Source organism: Bradysia coprophila, unplaced genomic scaffold (genome assembly GCF_014529535.1).
Source record: "Bradysia coprophila strain Holo2 unplaced genomic scaffold, BU_Bcop_v1 contig_732, whole genome shotgun sequence".
NCBI lineage: Eukaryota > Metazoa > Arthropoda > Insecta > Diptera > Sciaridae > Bradysia > Bradysia coprophila.
The window spans coordinates 4,131,668-4,155,774 of record NW_023503972.1 but is presented as its reverse complement, the minus strand read 5'-3'; the positions used below and the strand labels follow the sequence as shown (position 1 = coordinate 4,155,774).

Here is a 24,107-nt window from a genome sequence, read left to right as displayed (position 1 = left end):
CGACGAAGTCCAGTTCAGTATCAGTACAGAAGAAAATCAGAAGCACACCCAAAAAAAAGTTCTACGTTTTAATCGCCCAAAAACACGATAAGACCAATGGTTTACTCATCCGTACACCATGTACATTTAAAACGTACAGTAAGTGTCATACAGACTTTGACGTTTATTTGTCAATTTAAAAATAGATCAAAGCTAATTAACGATTGGTAATGATACAATCATATCATATCATCTGTTTTTTAGTTTGGAAAAAGGATCACAATCATAAATAATAAAAGAAAAAAAAACAAGTTTAGCTGGATTTGAACCGGGTACCTCTCACACGTCAGGCTAAGACTTTCCTGCTGAGCTAACAGGCCGTTGAGATAATCAACGTGAATTTCGACCGGCTTCTAATTAACGGTTAAAAAGTAAAGTAAATAATTGATTGGCACAGTGGTGCTTTTTTAGTTTCAGATTCGACGATTTTGTAAAAGTTTTATTTCGTTTTAAAATATTTCCCGACTTATATATCCAAAAAGTATAATTTCAAATCGAAGTTGGCAAAATCTTTTAAAAAATGACGTTCATGTTAAAAACTGACACGACAAAATTCATAACATCTTGTCAGTCATTAACATCACCTGCCAAATGACAGTCTTCCGCCATCAGCAAATAGTTTTTTCTACTTCCTACGTCTGTTGTACTTCAAGCCTGTAGTCACATTTTAACCTAAGTGGGAATGGTAGACAAACTAGCTGCAAATTTTACGAGCAACCTTACATTTATCAATCACCTTGATCGGCCTCATCAGATCAAAGTTAGGAATTCTTGATGTGGCTGCCCTCTCCGTAATTTCGAATCAAACCCGCATCAGATTTTTTTTAAACATTTTCATTTAATTTTTTTTTATTCCACAAATAAAAATTATTGTTGTCTAAGAAAATAATTGCAAAAAAGATATCTGAGGAGCGGAATGAGGTCAAATTGAAAGAATTCACAATTGCAACTGTGACAGTTGAACTGTCACATGATAAGTACGGATTAAATGTACAACAATGTACGAATAAAGTGTACATCAACATACGGATAAAACCCCCAAAAACACGATAAGACCAATGGTTTACTCATCCGTAAATTGTACATCCTAAACGTACTTTCTACGGGTTACTCGTAGAAATTGGGCGATTTTAATGTACATCCAAAATTTCATTTTTTTGGGTGCAATAGGTGATGGAATTTGTTTATGTACTGTCCGTTTGACAAGCGGATCGCCACGGTTCAGCAGTGGGATTTGAACATTTGTTTTTTACACGTTGGCACACATGCTCTTGTCAGATTCAAGATTGTTTTTACGAAGGTTACGCTGATTATACTTTGTGAAAAAGGCCATACCTTGCAAATATGTCACATCTTGGACAGAATTTGACACTGCAATATCTGCAACATGAAAAAACTAAATGTTCGAAACCCACTGAAACCCCGTGCTTCCATCTACGTAATATACACATACTAGGTGAGCCAATCTTCATCTATTGGAGTCTCCGATTAAAAATTCTTAAGGCCAGGTTAAGGCGCTTTACATGACAATGTAAAGCTGGCCTTAAGGTCCTGGTCATAAATAAAACGAAAAAAATACAAATGTTTTTTGAATGTACTTCAACTTCATCCGCTGAATGAACAATGCCTGAAACTCATGCAGATTCAAACAATATTTCTGAAGAAACTCCAGTTTTCCGAACCAGCCCAATAACAATAAGTAATAAGATCTTGTTTTCCGCTCTTAGACACATTTAGTAGGGTGGGTTGTATTTTCATTTTGTCTTTCTTTTAAAATGCCTGGCCCCAGGCTGCACTTAGAATTGACCAAGGAATCCGAAGCAGAAAAAAAAATCAAAAATTAATTTTTCACTTGCTGATTTTTGATTTCGGTGGTAAGAGCATTTGGGAACAGAAGACATTACTGCGAACTGTAGTTAATAGCGGAGGAGCCCAGATATATTTTACCTAAAGAACGTTGATGATCTTCGTCTTCAGTGATGTAAAACAGCGATGAGGTCGCTTTACGAATATTTGAGTGCATCGGTGCAGCGAATGCAAGTGGCGAACGATTTTTCAATGCTCTTAAACGTGTAAAGAGATTTACTTTACTGGTGAGGTAATGTGGCTATTCCCTCACTAGTGAAAACCTTTTTCCTCGCTGAAGACCTCGAATACTTTTACTTATCTGGATACGAGATATCAAATTACTTCACTGGTTTAGTAATGTACTATTGTTAGTATTTTGTTTATTGAAAATGATTTGGTTCGACAACTAGATAAGGATTTAATAATCGAGAAGTTTGTGGACTCAACAATGTGGAGTCGAAAGAACTAAAAATAATTAATATTTTATGATTATATAATGAAATAAACCTCCCAGATATGGTATAATGTCACTTCGGAGGCAATAACGATTTTAACCCATTTTCATATTCGTTTGACAAAAATAATGAGTGCGTTCAAGATAAATCAACAAATTTTGTAGAATAGGCCATACCTGGTATATACATTCATTACAAAAATTGACCAGTGCCGTTTGGCAACAATATACGTTCGAGAACTGCTGCGACGACATAAATTCGTTAGACGTATCTGATGTACGTCCAAAATGCCATTAAATTCTCATCTAAAGAAGTTTCGATGAGTTTAGTTGCCTGTCTGGGGTGTGTGAAACGCACTTATTTTCATATTATGTTGACATAAATAATGAATGCGTTCAAGATAACTCCATACCTGGTTCATTAGTCACAGGCAAGGTTTGTAGGCAAGGTATAAAAGGGTAAAATTCGTATAATGTTCTTGTGAGGTCCATCGCAATCGCTAGCATCGGTATTTTAAAAATTAATTAGTACAATTCATTTCGTTTCCCCACAACCCATTCCTCGTTAACAAGTTTGTAAATGATACTCAAACGGAATATTTCAAATGTAAAAAAATATATATCTGAGACGAAAGAGTGGCTTTTATTGTTTAGTGCAACAATTATTTAACATTTTTTTTTTGTGAAACAAATCCGAGTAAACGATGAGAACGTATACAAGTATATATTATAAAGTCGAGAAAACAAACAAGGGCAACGAATTCTTATGAAATTCGTTTTTGGAAAGTGCTCCTCCATGTAATTACTTTAATACCCCGGGTCTGGTCTCTTCCATTATATTACGATACAAACGATACATTACGTTCATCGCGGAAAGCTAAATACTCCGAAGCAGAAAGAGAAAATTCTTTAAGATTAAAAGCACTTTTTAATCATGTAATTTATCTTCATCAAACAAAATCTCATTCAACAATGAGAGAATGTTCGTCAACATGCGCTGAATTTCATATTTTTATTCAAATGTATAAAGAAGGAAAAAAACCAACGAAACTCCCATTTTTTTCTCATCAAAGTCTTTCTTGTCCTATCCTTGAAATATTCTTTTATTTTCACCTTTTTTTGGCAAAGACTTAAGAACTTTGTGTGGCTCAAACTTCATATATGTTTCACTGAGGGAGGTATATATATATATATATTTCAACTTGAACAATACCTTGTTCACCCTCACAATCTACAACTGTACAAATGACATATATTATACGCGTCGTATCACACTTCACGGTGTGGTTGAATGGAGTTTTATTTTGGGAGTTTTACTCCCTAGAGTGCCCTGTGGATTTTAATAAAACTCAATTCAACCGCACCGTGACTTTGGGTGCTAAATAATTTTCGGATAATTTTTCTTTTAAAGAGGTGTCGTATGGATTACGTATTACAATGTCTTGTCATCGGTTTTGTTTAAACATTTTGAAAATGAAAAGGAAATTGAAGAGAACGAACGCGACACTTTTCGATGAAGATTTTATTTTCAAGTTGATGGTGTAGTGGGAGCTGAGAGCATAAATTGGGAACCTGTATTTCACCATAGGTAAGCATTTTATGAATATAATAGATGCCTATAAACGGGATGTTTGAAACACTCAAAATCCGAAAGGTGGCTGCCATTTTGTTAGGCAATTACCGCGCCGTATTTACGATATAAAATGAAGACCCTTTATCACCTTTCAAGCAAACAAAAACTAATGAATAATACTCGAGATCAGGGCGTGTTTTAGGAGCATTAAATTCCCGAAAATTTCTCAAACTGTTGCCGAAACAGTTGATCCATAAAACAATAGATCGAAGCGCCTCCGTTGTTTCTATGGCCGTTCTAGTTGTTTTTATATGTTTTTTAAGCTAAATCAATTACATTCGGATTTTTTGTTCGACATCCTAAATTTGTATCAATTTATGAAACAAATTCCACCCATGGAGTGGCTTCTATACTTAACAAAAATTTCCCTATTCTATTTATCCAGAACCATGGAAACTGGTCTGATTCAGGAGAAACAGGAGAAAGGCTTAACTAGAAACTTAACTAAGAGAAACTGGCTAACAAATTAATCAACCGTTCGAATTCATTTTCCCTAAACGTTCCCATAACACAAGCTGCATTTGAGCGCTGTAAAGCAATACCTATTCTTTGCTTCAAGTAAATTTTAGACCTTCCTTCACCAGTTCTTTCACAGATCAAATTGCCTAGGATATCCACGAAACGAATAGCTTCCTCACACCAAGGACCAAGTGTCTCTACTGCATTACAATCGGATCGTATTTTATAAGGTTTAAGAGAAACCAAAAATACAGTAATTTTCGGACAATTTAATTACTTAAAATAGGCCCTGCTCGAGGTACAGACAGAAACCTCTATCTTCACTGCACTGATGAGAAGCCCAGCTTACTATCACTTCATGATCGGATTTTGACAAAAGTTTTTTTCCCTTATTGGACAGCAGTTTTTGTTATCTGCGATTGAAACTATTTTCCGATTGCGGCCAGAAAACGACTTGTTACCGTCTCGTTCAAAACTATTTTCTGGTCGCAAGCATCCAAAATACGGTACCGTCTTACTGGGAAACTTTTGGTTTCGACGTGTAGGATTACGTATATAAAAATTTCCCACATGCCTCAACAAAAAATGTCCCAGCAAGTCAGTAATGTACTATTGCTTGTATATTTCCGCCGAAAGACCTTGCTGAACTTTACTGAGAAATTAGACTTACATATCGACACTTATAAGCCAAAAAATAAGTGAAGTAAAAGATTTTCAGATCGAATGTTGTCAAAAGAAGTAGCAGAGTAGTTAATTATAATGATAAAGTAATTACCAACTATCGAGCCTGAGGAGCTTAAAGATCTCGTTAAAGAGCCTAAAAATTCTGAGTTTTCTAAAATTTCTCTCGATGACCATTTCGAATACCTTCTCAGTCTCATTCAGCTTGTAGCTATTGTTGTTTAACTATCGTAACTGACATAAATTTACTTGCAATGAGAGTATAAATAGAGTGTGTGTGTGTGTGTGTGCACTCATAATAAACAGTGAACTCAATTAAAATAATAAATTGCGTATACGGCCGAAGTATAGCACGGGAGTCATAACGCATATTCCATAAAATCGCCATAAAACAATAAAAAAGATTTTTTTTTGTATTTTTCGTATTTTATTACCGAAAATATTATGAAGGAGTCGCATTCAAGATCAAATTTTCGGCTGGTTGTTTTTTTTTTGTATAACCCTTTTATATGCATAAAACACCAGTCCATCAAACATATAGAGAGATTATTGTTATATATTTGCGCTGAAGAAACTGCCGGGGTTGGCGTTGGGTTATAAAATAGTAAAATTTTAAATATTCGTCGGTTTTATTGCTAAAGTCATCAAAAAATGGATGTACACATTTGGTTAATTTCCTCGGAATCTTCTGATGTAATAAAAAGGAAATTTTTAATATTTTTAGGTGTTTTTCTCCGTGCATTTATTGTTTGTGTGTTTCGTGTTTTTATGAGTTTTTAATTACGAAACTCTTTGCTGCGCGCAATGCACACGACTAATTTTTTTTCATTTTCATTTTATTATTTATTTACTTCTGACTGTTTAAGAAAAAGGAGTGTTCATCGGTGTGCAGTACAAATATAATTAAGTTTAGTGTTTTTAATAGCATCTGAATGTTGTAATAAAAAAATGAAAGAAGAGGGAAAAAGTAGATTGAACTGTAACGGAAATGTCGTTACATTTTTAACGACTTTTATTCAAATTAAATTTTTGTAGATAAAAAATTAGCACAGCCGAGGATAAATACTTGACGAGCTAAATCACTTTTTTATACGAACGATGTCGTGACGCCCAAGTATACGTTACTTTCCAGGATAAACAGCTGTTTAGAGAGAACAATTGCACCTATGGAAAAGCAGAGATGCCGAAGTATTGCCTTGTGAGACTTCCATGTACCCAAGGTGCTGGTTACGTACTAGCCTTCTACAGAAACGAACCGGGTTAGATTCCCGTGTCAGACAATTTCACAGTCATTGTGTTTTCATTGAGTCGTGAAGTGCCACTTAAGCTTCCTAATACCGGTAATGTGTTTGGTGGCTGAGACGATGTGCCTCAAATACGATGGATATTTGTGTGCATATATGTCTAGCCTACGTATAGGCAAGATGTCAATTGACATTCCTCTTAGATTATTTGCCTACTTCTAGGCGTAGTTTAGAAGTCACGTCAAGTGGCATCGATGCTTTACTGAAAAGCATATTAGGGCGTTTTTTAAATATTGGATTTTAGTTTACGTTTGGTGATATCTTTCCAGCGGAATGGTTTTTCAAAAATATAGGACAGCTACAACGACCCCGAATGTGTCAGCTTTCGAGAGAAAGTAGATTCGGTTGCAGCAGTTTGAAAGTAGATTTGGTTGCAGCAGTTTCACCAGCTTTGGGAAAACGTGTACTTGCAGCAGGTAATTATAATAATGGCATATCCCAGCGTTACAGAACTTTCCATAGAATTCTAGGAACGAACGAAAGAATTCTGAAGGTAACGATGGAATGAGCGATATAAAGACTGGATTACCTGCTGCATGATGTACCTACAGTTACAGTGTACAGTATAATGGAAAAATTCTTATCGGAGTGTATATGTCCATGATAAATTATGCTCTGGGAAATGGACTATGTAAACCGAACAAGTCGAAAATGAAAGTAAAGAGTCTGAAGACATCTGCTATTGACAACGTCAATGTGTCCACAAGAATAAGCAATTAACTCTGCGGGGTATTCGCTTTTACAAAGAATTTTATGATCAAAATACTGAAGTGATAGATTTTGTATCAAATACTGGGACATTCTTTGCACCAAATGAAGTAAAAGATCTAATGCCGTAGCTAATTTTACTTTCAACATATTTCTATATCACTTACCCTTGCGAAAGCTTTTGGAAAACCATTTACTATGCAAATTCAATTTTCGCTCATAATACATTTTCCAAACATATAAGACGACCAAGCCAAGCCATCACTATCAGTATGGATGAGTTATGTCTTATGAAAAGTTCAACGAAACTCTAAAACAAAACAAACAATTGCATGCAAGAAAATCGCATAAATAAAAATTATTATTTTGACAAGAAAATGTTACGGAAAATCGATTGCAACTACAACATTTTCATCGAAGTACCTAAGTAAGAATAATATTTGGAAAAGTGGTCGATCGTTAGTATCGAAGGAAAATGTTTGCATTTTTCATGAAGACAAAACGGAAATGTTATTACAATTGTTCAGCTCGGTTCGTGCTGAAGTTAAGTTTTTTTATGAATAACATTCAATTTTTATTCCGTAGTTTTCATTATGGGTTTTCACATCCGTTTCCGTTCTTAGATAGGTAGGTATAGTTCTTAGGAACTTCGAAAATCTGGTCTGCTACCAAGTTCCATTTTAGGATCATCAGACTTTTTGCACCAGGTTGGATTTTGGGAATGTCCAGATGTGGCACTCTCTTCTTTGTTTCATTTTTTAAAATGTTGTATGAAATGCATGGATCAGGGGTTTTTTCATTGGCATTCTGTCAATTAGAAAATTACGTCCAGATGTATTAACCGGAAGAATCATCAATGGGGTCGGGGTGTTGGTTATTATTGCCTATATAAATTACTGCAATTAAATGCGAAAAATGTAATCAGCCGCAGGAGTTTTTATCGATTTGCAACATTAAAAATTATTTAAAATTTAATTAGCCAATTCGGCGATTTTACAATTAAATCGAGAGCAGTTTAATGGAACATTTTATGTAAATATCGTATGGTAATGCATAGAATATTGAATTTGAAAATATTTACACGCAACTCCAGAGTGCATTAACGACTGTAACAACCTGATGTAATAAAAAAAACAGTTTTGTTGCAATTCGATAATTACATATCCAGGCACGTAATAATTACCAGCTTGGCCGAAGCATAAAATGCAATTTTCGTCGATAATGTAACGAATAACATTTTCAGGAGAGTTAAATATGTATATCGATGAACACTACCGATTTGTGCATTCCACTGTACTGTAAACACATCATCAGTCGGACATTTATTTTGTACACTTAATAAGTTCGCCTAACTAATGCAACCACATCCAATAAACAAGAGCATAATGTGGTTATACTCTCAACTGTTTGAATAGAATAGTCCCCTAGAGATATTGAAATTAAATTTAGTGTATAAGACACTCTAACCACCATGTACTGAACGTACACATTGTGTGCAATACATTGTTCTTATTACATGAATACACTTTGTAGAGCTTCGAAGAAATATATGGACATCGTATATTCATAACATCTAGCAGACAACCTCGCATATTCAGCATAGTACAATGTATGGTTCGAACTTCGAACTCTATCCCCCTACTTGTTGCAACTGCATAAAGACTCGGAATCCAAAATTCAAAAAATGGAAACTTCGAGTTCAAGTGGAGTTCCTAAGATTCTTGAAAATTTGACCATGTTGTCTGTGCATCGAGACTTTGGTAAACCTTAGGTTGGAGAGGTCATAGAACAGATTGCCATAAAACACAAAAATCGTCTGATACAGTACGAACTACTAGTTCTATTTATCATTGAGTAAAAGGTAAAGTAAGGGTATTCGCGGTTGTGAACGTATACTTGAGTATATCCAGTATATTTGATTATAGCCCGTATATCGAGCATAAATCGTATAACGACAACTGTCAACTGATAAATGATAAAATTTCAGAGTCAACGGGTTTGGGTCAAACAAAATCCCAGTATGTAGTTCGTGATATGAGGACACCGGTAGTCTTTCAATCGGACCAACATCTCTGTCAAGCGATAAGACTTTGGAAAGAGAATTGCATGTTCTTCACATCACGTTTTCAAAGTTGTATCGCTCGGCAGATATTGGTTTGATTGAAAAACAAATTGCTTCACTGGGGTCCTGAGATCGCGCACTACATACTGGCATTTTGTTTAGTCAAAATCCTTCGACTCAAAATTTTTTTATTTTTCAGTTGACAGTTGTTGTTTAAGGCTCGGAACAGGTCAGGTTTACCTGAACCTGACCTGAAAATACCTATTAACCTGTTTCGACCTGAACCTGATTCAATCAACTTTGACCTGACCTGATTTTACCTGAAACCTGATTAGAGTGATCAGGTCTGACCTGTCCTGAAACCTGACAGGTTGACCTGAAAATTTGTATGAAAAATTCAGGTCAACCTGAAACCTGACATGATAGGTTTCAGAACTTCAGGTTCAAGTCAGGTCAGGTTTCTTCAAAAATGAAAACCTGACCTGACCTGAAGTTTCAGGTCAGTCACTTTTTTGACCGCAATTGACCTCGGTCGACCGATTCCGAGCCCTAAAATCATATAACAAGTTGTCAAAGGATCGAAGGAGTTCCGTTGTTTTTATGTTTTTGAGCTAGATTGATTATGTTCGACGGTATTTAAGAGAAACCAGAATTCAGGATTTTTCGTGAATGTTTCTAATGTTTCCTCGACATTTTTGGAATTGTGGGGAATTAGTCCCCTAAAAAATAGGTCCTGTGACTGAGGTCATTTTATGTACGGATCACTTGAAGGCAGTGTCAAAAATATATCTGTGTACAATGTTCAACATACAAAAGGTAGATTGACATTGTGCTCAACTCTCCCATAACACTATATACTGAGATTCCTTCCTCCTTGTGCTACGAATATTACCTTGTGTTGGTCTGTGAGACATGTTGGTGCTATACTTCTTTTTACAACTATATTTGAGCATGAACAGAATTGAAAAGGAACATTTTGCTGACATTTTTCAACGATCACCAAACTGCTCTTCCGCATTATTTACCTGTTACATAATTAAAGAACCGGTAAGGGGCTATTCATAAATTACGCGCGCTGTAAAGGTCGAAATCTTCACTCTTATGTACGCAGGGGGGAAGGGGTCTGATATTCGTAATTTTTCGCGTGCGTACTTTGTGAATGGTCTATAATGCTGCAACTTGACAAATAAAGCAAAAGAAAATAACTTCAGCAAAAAAAAAACAAATTGCAGACATGGAAATTGTATGCCGACAAGTGGATACTTTTAATTTTTTTCGACATTGTACGTAATTATGGTGGTCACTAATGGAGGTTTCTGATGTTGGCGAAAAAAAAGAGAAAAATAATAAGAGGAAAATCACAACGTTACAACAATGCAATGCAATGGATTTTTCATTTTTCCAAACATACAACAAAACATCATACTCACTTAAGTGGCCGTATCAAATAATGGGTAATTAGGGTGAATTTTATATTGAGTCGCTACTCTCGTATACATTTCCGTGGATAAAATATAATGATGTGAATTAAGAGTGGGACGAGACAGGTATCATTATATTTCTCTGCACATACATCTATAGATACCAACCCACAAAAAAAATATGAAAAATAATGGAAACCATCGACATCCCATAATGGCTTTGTTTCCAAATGGATTATTGTGCATTATGACATGACAATGCTGATGGAAATCGTAAACTTGCTAGAGCATACACAGAAAATATATTTTTTTCAGTTGATGGACCAAAATTTGTTAATAAATTTCCGGGTATTCTGAGAATAATGAATGCGAACGAAAATTTTTGCTGTCGAACTTTTTTTTGCTTTTGGTAATTGCTTGGAAGAGACTCCTGTTCTCTTCCTTTCTTTTGGGTTTATATCGAGCGCGTCAGGTAAGATGAAAAGTAATCGAGAAATAATACCTGAAAACTAGGGTGTGTCAAAGCGATCGTATGAAATTTTTGAGTTTTTCATGAACTGACAATATTTTTTCATAAGTTAGCTGACACAGATGTGTAGAAATAAATCGTCTGTAGGCAATATGTAAGTAGGCAATATGTCAAAAATTTTGAATGTTTTTTAGTAGAGGTAATGTATATTATTGGCTGTGACAGTTAATATTTAGAGCGCTCACCTCTTGGCAAATTTCTAGCCTACATTCGTGCGCAAAAATGTTCGTTTTTTGATGATTTCTCTGAACGAAAATCTTTTTTTGAAAAAGTAAAACCATTAAAGCATGCAAAAATGTGTTACTTTTAAAGAAAAAATTGGTTTATAAGTCATAACTTTACCCACTTGAAGAAACCATTGCAAAATGTGTAATTTACAAATTTTGCAAAGGTTTCTCCAAGAGGGTAACTTATCACCCACAAACGATTTTTTCCTTTAAAAGTAACACATTTTTGCGAAAGAGAGAGAGAGAGAGAGAGAAATCATCAAAAAACGAATATTTTGCGCACAAATGTAGGCTAAAAATTTGCCAAGGGGTAAGCGCTCTTATATAAGCTTCATACTATAAAATGTCACGTACTGAGTGGTTGAGTGACAAAGCGCTACACCAACGCAATTCGAACAATGGTTATTTGGATCACAAGGGACGAAAGTTAAAAAATTCAACCGTGTGCGAAGTTTGCAGCCCGTGGCCGAAGGCCAGGGCGGCAATCGCACAGGTTGAATTTTTTTACGTCGTGCCATGTGATCCACACAACTTTTCATTACAACAACTACGAAAATTGTAATTTGAGCTTCCTCATAATGTTCCAACTGATGAAATTTACCGAAATAAGCTGAAATATGCGGGGGTCCAGGGGCGGCAGCCCCCTGGTAAAAGAAAAATTTATAAATTATTGGCAACGTTCTTTTCTATCACAACAATCACAGTGATCACAACAACACCAGACGGAACACATGTTGTTGGTGTCATTTACTTTCGCATCCTCGTTTGAGGGGCGAAAGTACTTTCGCTCCTCTGTTGGGAGGCGAAAGTATTTTCTCACCTCTTGTGATGTCGTGGCTAACTGAGAGTTGAATTTTTATACTTTCGCATCTCATTCGGGAAGCGAAAATTACAACTTTCGTAGTTGGTGTAATGAAATGGTTATTTGGATCACAAGGGACCATGTGCCATGTGATCCACACAACTTTTCATTACAACAACTACGAAAATTGTAATTTGAGCTTCCTTATAATGTTCCAACTGATGAAATTTACCGAAATAAGCTGAAATATGCGGGGGTCCAGGGGGCGGCAGCCCCCTGGTAAAAGAAAAATTTATAAATTATTGGCAACGTTCTTTTCTATCACAACAATCACAGTGATCACAACGACACCAGACGGAACACATGTTGTTGCTGTCATTTACTTTCGCATCCTCGTTTGAGGGGCGAAAGTACTTTCGCTCCTCTGTTGGGAGGCGAAAGTATTTTCGCACCTCTTGTGATGTCGTGGCTAACTGAGAGTTGAATTTTTATACTTTCGCATCTCATTCGGGAAGCGAAAATTACAACTTTCGTAGTTGGTGTAATGAAAAAGTACTTTGGGTGACAGTTGCCAAATAGAGTACTATTTTGTAAGAAAATTTTTGTCCAGATTGTTTTACAGTTTTAATTTTTTTTTGATACACTGTCCAGTTTCAGTACTATATTTAGAGCACTACTCATGCTTGAAAGATTTCCGGTTAGCGCTCATTTTCATAAAAATTACCTGCCTCAGATAATATATCGACCTGTGACCGCTGTTCAATTTTTGTGTCAGTGTGCTGTCTTATGTGCTTTATCTTTACTAATCCAACAACTGGATAGTCAATTTTTCAAATAATGTACAGCCTCTGGACATTTTTAATTCTCTCGCAAAATCTACAATTTCTGCATTATGCCAACTGATGTAGAATTGATGGCTTAAAATACATAGGCCCAAACGCGCTGCACTGAGTGTAAAGGGACTGTAAAACGAAACATTGCAATCGAAGCCATAGACCAACATGACCGGCCGGTTAATCTTGTGATGACAGTACTCAGATGTTGGCATTATCAAATTAATTATTCGCTCGGTAAGCGCTGAAAATTTAAGACGCCCAGGATTTTATCTGGAAAATGCACCCGTCGAATATTCCCTTTCTGCCAGCTATTGCCTTTTATCAATCGCACCTTCTCAATCAAAGCACCTTCTCTATTCATGTATACCCATTGTTAAGCGAATTATGTTTGTATCAGAGGAAATTTCGTTCTTAAAATTGAATTACCGTGTCGGATCTATCTGCTGCATCATTGTCTATCATTTGGTACAGAGCCCGAAATGGACATTTTAATATATTCATATAACACACAGAGAGAAAGAGAATTCAATTTGATGCGGTCATTGATTTTATTAGATATATTTTCAGTGTTGTTGGCACAGATGGTGTGCAACATAAAATCACTGCTGCATTTCTAGACGGAAAAATTTATGTCGATAAAGTTACGACTATATTTATGACGACGATTGGACAGAAACAGGCAGAGTAGTGTATGTTCAAAGAAAATGAAGAGTTCTATTTTCGCATACGGACGAATCTAATAATTTTTGGTCACATTGCAGATTACGTATATCGTCGTAAAATCTGGCGAATTATATTACACATATAGTGGAAGTGGATGGCACACATGGTGTCAATTGCATTTAGTTGACAATACTATACTACAGTTGAAATAGAAGAGAAAATCATTATCAAGTTACATTCTTGTGGTGGAAATGAAGGTAAAAGCTATACACCTAACTCATTTCCATGTTTTAAAATTTTAAAATTGTCAGGCCCAACTTATCCGTCTTATACGTTTCTGCAACTGCGCTGCGAAAAGTGAACGTTTTCATGCCTACTTTGATGAGCGTAATGAAGGTCTTTTTTTCACTTGTTGCGAACTGAATAACTCCCACACTGTTGCTAATAATATTCTAATTCAATGAAAACGTTGCATGTAATAGGTAGTAGATTTATGCTTTTTTTAAATTCAAATGTTTGTTTTTCAATTACTCACATATGCAGTAATAGGTTTGTTCCAAGGCCATTTCGAAACGACAAATTTCATCCACAGAAGACGACTTAACCTCAATTATGAGTTTGACGAAATTTTTAACGAAAAATTTGCAAAATAATTTGTTGACGTTTAGGTTTTGTTCATCTCTATATATGACATCGTTGTCGTCCGTGTTGTGAAAGTTCGTGTTCACAGTTACTTGGAAGAAACCTATTAAGAAATGAAAAATTTTAATTTTTAAAACGTAAATCTACTATTTCTTTTGATTAGTCATAGCCAACTGCTTATCAGCAAGACAGCTCTCTAGCAATATCAAACAGATTGTTTACATTATTTGGAGGCCTAAAATCACCCAGTGCAGCCTTGTTATCAGGGATTGTCTATAAAGTACACGGCAAAAAAGTCATGACTAGATCTGAACATTTTGTGACATCTAGTGCAAAATCTACGAAACTTCAAGGAAACTTTGTTACTGGATAGAATGGTAGGTCTGGAAAATGTCATTTTGAAATGCAATAAAGAGTAGCCGGGTTGATATTAATTTCAATTGTTGTTAATCAACAAACAATGACACGACACACGACCATTTATCATATAATATACAATGTGTCATATATATGTGCCGCCTCAGAGTAATCAACTTATTCTTCACGCTCACAAAATACCGCCTTTCAGTGATATAATGCAAGGATTCAATTATTATTAATATTTTTACGATAGAATTATGGTGACGACTGTATGTGGTCGTTATTCTCAGGTAGTAAATGAAGATTACTTGTGGATTATTTGCGAAGGAAAGAAACATTTTTATTGACGTGTTTATGGCTTTCCGTATGAATTATGCATTTGCGGAAAGGAAGAAATTCTAAACAATGTTAAAAGACAGTTTCGACTGTGGGGGAAAATGGTGTCGAGAATTATTATTAGTATTTCTCGTATCTTCGGATTTTAAGTGTTTTTCGTTGATGTGTGTCTCATATTATTATTATTATTTGCTTATGGAATTTTATACTATCGAAATTAGATGTATTATGATGCGTTTCTTATGACAACGGTTGCGACACCCATATCAATAATGAAGAGCCATAAAATAATTGTAGCTTAATCTATTTCATTGCGTTGCCATTATTTCTCATCTTAATATTACTTTTCGGTTGTGTCCCTTTGATTCGGTATACATATGCAACACACACATTCACACATACATAAATACACCAGAGCGGAGGATGAACAAATTAGTTTTGCAGGATTAACTTTTATGGCACTTTGTCATTTACAAATATTGCATATAAATGAAAGAAATGTTTTATAGTCTGTTTCATGGTTTTTATGGAAATTTGGATTCGTTTTATTGTCGCATTTAATGTTTTAATCTGAATTTGCCAGATTACGCGAGAATGGGATGGAAATATTTCGATAGATCTATCGCGTTTCCTATATATTTCTATATGGTTTCCCTTAGGACAACATAAAATCCGATAGTCCATAGCTCATTGGGCGATTCTTTGTTAAGAGGCATCGATGGTTTCGTGAAAAGCTTACATTTGGGGGTTTTTAATACTGGATTTCAGTTTACTTTTGATGATATCATTCAATCAGAATTCTTTTTCAAAAATTTAGAACCGCAATAACGACCACGAATTAAACATCCTCGATGAAGCGGGTAACAGTGGCAGAGTCCAAATTTTACGACAGAACCACTTTGTCGGATTTTTTCATGTTGTAAATTTCTGTCTCTGCCACTGTTACCCGCTTCATCGAGGCTGTTTACCACGAATGTGTTAGCTTTCAACAGAAAATAAATTTTTATTGGAGTTGGTCAGAACGACTGCAATCAAAACTTATTTTTATTTATATCTAAGACATTCGACAAAAAGGATTCTGGTGAAAAGATATCATTAAAAATGAAATACGAGACACGCAAATGTAGGCTACAATTTTAGCTGAGCATCGATGCCTCTTAAGAGGAATCAACACAACGCTAAATTGTAGCCTAAATTTGTGTTACCTACTACACGAAAACGACAAAAATGACACAAATTTAGTCTACAATAGAGCGCGTGCGATTTTGAGAAAAACGTTTCATATTTCAATAAAAAGTAGATTTACCATGAAAACCATTGCAAAAGATAATTAAATTTTTTTATAGAAATTATTGAAAAATATGGTTGCCATCCCGATGCCATCCCACTTATTAGAATCTTAGTAAGATTCCAATTAGAATGAATTAGAATGGTTCGGATATCCTTTTTGTCTCATTCAAATTACAGCTTTTAAAGTGAGATATAAAATCAAGCAGACATTTTTCAGATATTCTGTTTACACTTTTGTTCTACAGAATAATAATCTACATCAGTTAAAAATAAATTATTTATACTTCACACGGTCTCTTTAGTATTGTGTTGATTTGTCTTCATCCACATAAAACATAATTTCTCATAATCATTTTTCTAGTAAACAAATTTTCTGACAAACAAAAATTGAAAGTTTTCTATAGTCTTTCAGTACTTCTCTGCGTCAACTATTATCTAGTGAAGTGATAGAAATTATTTCTATCGACAGAGAAACTCTGTTTTTCCCAGGACTGCCTATTATCCTCTTGAAATTAACGAATTATATTGGCATCGCGTGCCCAGAAAACGGCAGAAAATATAAATCTAGGTCTTTATTTGTTAAATAAAATATCTTCTGGATTTCAAATACAGACCACAAAGCCTTTTGAACTTGTTGCAAAAGTTGCTGAAGAAATTTGTTTCTTTAAATTAATTTTACAGGCGGGTATCAATTCTAAAAATTCCAGTCAATTCCATAAAGAATTCTACATAACATCCGTTGGACGGACGATCATTTGATGCCGACTTCATTATTTGTAATTTATGGTGCGCCTTTTCGTTTTTGATAACATGAAGAAATGGCCATCCCGGCGTCACTCGAAAAAGACTCAGAGAAAATTTCACTTTTTCCATACAAAAAATTTTTAGGTTTCAAAAACGCGATGCCTTTTTAAAATACATTCTGCTATATAAGTATAATGTAGTTCAAAGTTAAAAATAAGAAGAGCGATGTCTTTTACTAATACTTTAGAAGTTCAGAAAATTCTTTCCTTTCAAAATTCCACCAATATCTACAGTGCTTTCTCTTGTAAATTTGTCTACGGATCTTATAAACTCTGACGGGAATTATTGTGAGCAGTCCTCTTCGGCGCAAGTGATTAAAAATAAAATTAGTATTTTCGAAGAAGGTCCGCGAATTAAAAAATTTCACTAAAAAGTGAAATTTTATCGAATTCCCGCACCTCCCACTGCTGTTTTTCCGTTCTTTATGTTTCTAGCGTAATCTAAAATTTTTACTTTGTTTCTTTGAAAGTATCTAAGTACATAAGTCATACGAAAGTAGTGCAACGGAAGGTCGTTTATCGACGCAAAATTTTAAAACTCAAGTGTAAACAAACATGGGCATTACTGATTCACTCACAGATCCACTCGAAACGAATAATGCAGAAAATCCTATAATCCAAACGATAAGGTAAAATGAAATCAAAATGTGGTGTCTACATTGGTCTTCATTCATCAAACTATCAATTTGTTTCCATTTCCATTCTAAATTCAAGTAGAAACATATTCTGGCCTCGTCCACAAAGATTTTGTGTTGATTTTATGGCAAGTGATGTATGCACGGGGGGGTGACGATAATATGAAATGGATCCGTCATAGTGTAGAAACATTTCAAGTGTATCTTAGATCGCAATATAATTAGACTCGAGATATAACCTTTCACCCAGTGAGTCTACTACTTCGTTTGGTACACGCTTTTTCAAGAGTTTCATACAAAATCCAGTACTTCATCAGTTTCAAAAGACAGATTATACTGTATAGAACTAGAAACCACATTGGTATGTACTCACTCCTTATTTTAGTTAGCAATAACAGCTGATGTAAATCTTTGTATAACTTAGTGTTACAGTCACTTTAATACAGCAATTTCTATTGAAGCGCTGCTGGTTAAAGTACAATGACTTAAATAACAAGGGGGATTTCAAAGCCAGTGGATATTATGAAAACCCTACTTCAAATGCATCAAGGTAATCAGCGTTATTATAAACTTTGTACCTCTGCACATTAACTTCCTGATAACAAAATCATGATAACCAATTGTTGATCGTAATTTCTGTGGAGTACCTGATTTATCTGAAATTATTCCGATGGCATTGCAAAACGCTAAATAAGTGTTGCGTCCGTTTACAGTGTCGATTATTGCGTTGAAGCGGAGTTAACTGTCCTCCTAAAACAAGAAAAGCTGTGCACTGGCAGTAGAAATATGACTTTTACTGAGAATTCGACCACCGAATACAACGAGCTGATTCGGGCAGGATACAAATACATCGAAGGGACGCCACTTCCGCAACCAATATCAAAACCTAAATTCACATTAAGTGAACTGAAAGCTGCTGTTCCCAGTCACTGCTTTGAACGAAGTCTGGTGACATCATTCGGACATTTAGCTTTGAATCTTTTGATTCTCGGCTCGTGTTTTTATGCAGCCTATTTTCTATTCGAACTGCACTCATTGCCGCTGTTGTTAACGGTTCCAGGATATCTGGCTTATTGGTTCGTACAGGGAGCTTATTTGATGGGATTGTGGGTGCTAGCGCACGAATGTGGCCATCAGGCATTCTCAGAAATCCCGATTGTAAACGACATTGTTGGCCTAACCATCCATTCGGCGCTCTTTACTCCCTATTTCAGTTGGCAAATCACTCATCGACGACACCATTCGAACAATGGAAGCTGCGAAAATGACGAAGTGTGGGTGCCCGCGTCTTATTCGCATGCCAAAGAACATTGGCCGGAATATTTAGAGGATAGTCCTATGTACAGCTTGGTAAATTTGATTGGAATGTGTGTTGTTGGATGGATGCCCGGTTATCTGCTCTTCAATATGGCAGGCCCAAAGAAAAACAGTGGCCTACCGAAAAGCCATTTTAACCCGAATGCTTCATTTTTCTCGCCGGAAGAACGACTCAGTATTGTAATAAGTGACGTCGGCATTTTCGTCGCTCTGGTCACCCTCACTTACTTCATCAATACGTACGGATTTTTTCTGGTTTTAAAATTACATTTGATGCCATACTTGAGCCTGAACACGTGGCTGGTACTAATAACATATTTGCATCATACGCATCCGTTTGTTCCACATTACCGAGAAGGTGAATGGTCTTGGCTGAGAGGTACATTTTTCGGAGAAATGATTGGAGTGACGAAATTGTTGGAGTGATTGTAAATTGTTGTAGGTGCACTGTGTACAGCCGATAGGTCGTTCGGAGCGTGGATCGATAGTGCTGTTCATCACATAAGCGACACACACATCTGCCATCACATATTCTCTAAAATGCCATTCTATCACTGCCAAGAAGCAACAGAGGCAATAAAACCGATTTTGGGCGATTATTATTTGATGGACAAATCATCGGCTATTGATGGTAAATTTATGCTCGGCACGATTTTAGTGTCCAATCGTATAATGATTTTGATTGATTTGCGTAGCTATATGGCGATCCATTACCAATTGCAAGTATGTTCCGGATGATGGAAAGGTCGTTTTTTATCAGGGAAGTGTAAAACATAAGGAGATTTGATGTGACGGTTGGTTTAGTTTCGCTGTTAACTGATACCATTGAGTAATATAATTGAAACAGGCAATTCAATTCTTTGAATTCGAAAAATTTCCTTTGAATCGCCTAGTGGGGAAGGTATTGCATATCTAAGCCCTTCACAGACGCCTGGTGAATCAGCTGTTTTACTATCAGATCTATTACTTCATTTGATTTAAGTACTTTGAAATCTGTTACTTCATTACTTAAAGATGCGTTTTGCTATAAGACCGCATTGGCCAGAGCTTGTCGTTTATTTCTGAAGTCGTTGTCCATAACAGATGATAGTCATCCGTAACAGGTAAGATTCAACATTTTTTTGAGAAAATTGAAATACTAAAATCTGAGGCCCTTGTAGTTATTTCTACTCTTCTCTGCGCGTCTGTTCATTCGCACTGTCAAATTTGAGCTAGACGCAATAAATTTCGGGAAGAACGACCGGTAGTTTTTACCGTAAATTCTCACATTGTCCCATATAGTCATCTGCATCTTATCCGGAGCAAATTTCATTTACCCAACCAAGAACAGCAGATTACGTTCGATACTGCGAAAGTAATTCATTAAAGTAGGTAACAGTAAACTTAAAGTAGTGTCGTCTTAAGCAACAAACTGAGTGAAATATCCTTAACTTAGTGCCCCATGCGAAAGTTGACCATTACATAGCAATTTGACTGCGAAAATTATCCATTACGTGTGGATCGTTTTCGGTTCATTTTTTATCATTTTTCAATGTGTAAATCAACTTTCGCAAGGAGGAAACGGGGAATCTGGCACACGCGATCATAGTATGCGTCGGAAACAAACTGTGATACTTGCAAACTCTCTCGGGTAGTTTGGAGCAATTTGTTTCGGGAACTGTTTTTCATGAAGTATGGTTTTATATTCAAACGAAGTCGAACAGACAGCTACCAAAGCTTGTTGCTCACAAAAAAAGATTTGTGAGTTTGCGAGTATCACAAAGCTGTTTCTCAATTAATGAATTACGCAGCAGCATCACATGTATTCTGGTTTATATCCTGCCCCGCATGCGAAAGGGTTTCATGTAAAATTAACCGAAAATATCATTCGTGTAATGGATAATTTCACAGGGTGCTGCTAGGTAACTAGGTATCAACTTTCGCATGGTGTAGACAATGAAGATGTTTTTATTGCTCCAAAACTTCTAGACTTTCCTCTACATCAAATTTTCTTCGTGAACCATTTTTAATGATGAGAGCATTTATTCATATGGTTGCGTATGGATTTTTTTAAACGTAAAAACATTCAACTGCATACGGTACACGCATTTCAAATTTGATTTCAACTTCCGTCACACACATAATACACACCACACATCATATCAGTTCATTAGGCGCAAGTAAAGAGTCTAATTAATTCTAAGGGTACGTACAGTGTATACACGAAAATTTTGTGCTACTGACAATGCAGATCAATTCCAGAAGTTCAGTTCAACTTTATATTTTTAAGAGAAAAATTTCTTTGACTAGTCGCGAGGAAAATTAGTAAAGAGAGGTGTCTAATGTGCTTGACTATACGGATATAACCATATCTTGTGTCTGCGTAGTATACATTTATAATATCCATGATGGTGAAAATGTAAATTATTAATCCTTTCAAGCACATCTTTTAATTAATTGCATGTTACATTTAACCAGATAGATAGAGAAGAAAAAAAAAAGATTCTTTTCGAGATTGTAACGCGATTAAATGAAATCCAGAGTTTATCAAAGTGAATTGAAACATCCAAAGTTTTTTTTCCTCTGTAACCCATTAGCGTATTACACAAATCATAAGTCATTCACTATGACTTTGAAAGATGAAATAATTTTAAGCTCATGATGAACACAAAATGTTCGAATAATTTTTAATGGCAAAACACAGTGAAAGGGTTGCATTGAACAATTTCTATTTCCTCTTGTTGTTGATACACTCTTGTTGTGTAATAGGATTAAATAGGAAAAAAATCACTCCGATAAATAGAACCAGCATACACGAAATAGGGGTGTGGAAGACCTTAACATGCAATGTAAGAGTTTTGGTGCAAAATAAATTCAATTTGAATTGCTAGATTCTAGATAATTTCACATCAATTGAGATGAGTCCATAGTCGTTTAGAAACGGCTAATCGTCTCCCACAGAGACCAATGACAATAAATGATATTGTCAACTTAACACCGGCCATAATTATACCAAAACTAAATGGTGAAACAAATGAAGTAAAAGATTTTACATCAAACAAAAGAAGTAAACAAATTGAATGATGATCAATGGCAATGTAATAGCCGTTCAAGCAGTATATTGACCATTTATTTATCCGAAAAGCAAATAATCTTCAGCATTCAGTGAACAACCCTTCAACAAATACGGGCCAGATACAATGTTGTTTGTAACAACAACACAATCATAATCTTCAGTTAATACGTTAAAGATGAATATGGTATTACATACACCAGGTAACATTCATGTGTTCGGTAATTCGAAATTGCAAGTTTTGTATAAAATGTCAGCAGATTACAATTAATCCCATTAGTGTTGGCAACTCAGACCGGATTCATTTTTTTTGTTTGCATAATAATATCAGAGAATGGAAACATTGTTGACCCGGTTGTAGGTAGGAGTTAAAACATGAAGATATTTTTAGAGGAAATAGCGGAATATATGTTATCTGAAAGTCAGGTAATGAAAGAGAAAAGTTGACCGTCAGCGAGTACGACGAATACGAATTGTAACGTGTAGTCAGGTGTTCTTGAGTATGTTTCACGCATAAAATCTTGTTCACGAGACACAAGCTTAAAAGAAACGTCTAGTCATCTGCTATCGTCAATGCCGACAATAATATGAGCTCTACATAGTGTTCCATTTTATAGCGAATTTTATGATAAAAGTATCGAAGTAATAGATTTTGCATCGAACACCAGGATGTACTTAACACAAATGAGGTAGGAGATGATTTGATTGTCAGTTTTAGCTCCAAGTCTATTTGTGGATCATAGCTTTACATCTAGAGGAAAGCAGTAAGGTGTTCACGATCAGGTGTTGTTCAAGATAATTACGTTTCTTAGTATATTTCGATGGAGGTTGCTCGCGCAACGATAGAACAATGAATTTTTCGATACAACAACCCGGACTAATATTGCAATAGTACGACGTGATGCTTTGGACAGACTTAATTCCTTGTAAAATTCAACGCAGACATTTACAATTCCTCTAAACTCAATTTACAATTGCTAATTTTATTAAACGTTCACGAGATTAGATTGAATCCAATCCAAAACACTGCTTTGAAATCCAGCTAAATTTTATGTTAATTTTTATCTCGTATCACAATGGTAAACCGGGGCTTATATAATGTAAATGGAAACTATCCTCGGACTTAATCATTTTCTTATATACGGTTTTGACTGGCACTATGAGAGACTCGTATTGATAACGGATCTGGGGACTTTTCGTGGTTTTCTGACCATAGAAATTATGGTCATTGTATGGCTTAAGCATGTTCTCTTCCATTTGCATATTTCGTGGAATATTTACTCGTGAGCATTACATCCGAACACTATGGACATTTACATGGTAACAATGTGTGTCAATTACCTTTTTAGTGCAATGAAGCAAAGTTGAATGACATAGACTTCCATTGACCGGTTCGATTTTTTCCTCATAATTTTCCATGTTTCCACGTTTTCCACATTACTGCTCTGTTTTACTACCTGTCCCATGCGAAAGTTGACCATTACATAGACATTTACCCCCTGTGAAAATGATCCTTTACATGCGTACTGTTTTCTGATAATGTTTTTCATTTTCCTATGTGGAAATCAACTTTCCCGTGGAGGAGGTAGTAAGTGAGAAAACTTTGGATGCTGCTAAGTATTTCATTACATGAGGTAATAATTTTGTGATAAAAGCAAACTCAAAAGTGTGTTTTTGACAAACCTGCTTCGGCAACTGTCTTTCGACAAGTACAGTTGTATACCTCGCCCAAGGGCCCTCTCAATAGAACAAACTGACAAATTATAGTGAAAAAACATATATTTGAATGTGTGTATGACAGCTCCGTGTACAGACAGTAAATAGGGACTCTTAATGTCAAAAGTAAAGGGACTCATAATGTCAAAAGCAAAGCAAAGTTGACGTTTTCGTGTTAGTGGTGTGTGTGCGATATAATTTTTCAATGAATTTCGGTCATAATTCCTCTAGGTAGTCTACCTCTATGACCTCGCCTGCCACTTGGTACACTTATCAAAAAGACAGGTTGC

At 35.6% G+C, this 24,107-nt stretch overlaps 1 protein-coding gene across 1 annotated transcript; it reads left to right on the top strand.

Annotated features, from left to right (window-relative positions):
- The first annotated feature begins 18,372 nt into the window (after nt 1–18,372).
- On the top strand, nt 18,373–19,917 carry LOC119084236 (delta(12)-oleate desaturase-like). The gene is made up of 3 exons (XM_037194132.1): nt 18,373–19,428; nt 19,492–19,680; nt 19,745–19,917. Exons 1-3 carry the CDS (start codon nt 18,519–18,521, stop codon nt 19,834–19,836), a joined length of 1,191 nt encoding a protein of 396 aa, XP_037050027.1. The 5' UTR covers nt 18,373–18,518; the 3' UTR covers nt 19,837–19,917.
- Nucleotides 19,918–24,107: the final 4,190 nt, after the last annotated feature.

Coding starts and splice junctions, on each gene's coding strand:
- LOC119084236 (XM_037194132.1), top strand. CDS start 18,519: ATGACTTTTACTGAGAATTCGACCACCGAATACAACGAGCTGATTCGG. Junction 19,429..19,491: donor TGAATGGTCTTGGCTGAGAG/GTACATTTTTCG, acceptor AAATTGTTGTAG/GTGCACTGTGTACAGCCGAT. Junction 19,681..19,744: donor CAAATCATCGGCTATTGATG/GTAAATTTATGC, acceptor TGATTTGCGTAG/CTATATGGCGATCCATTACC.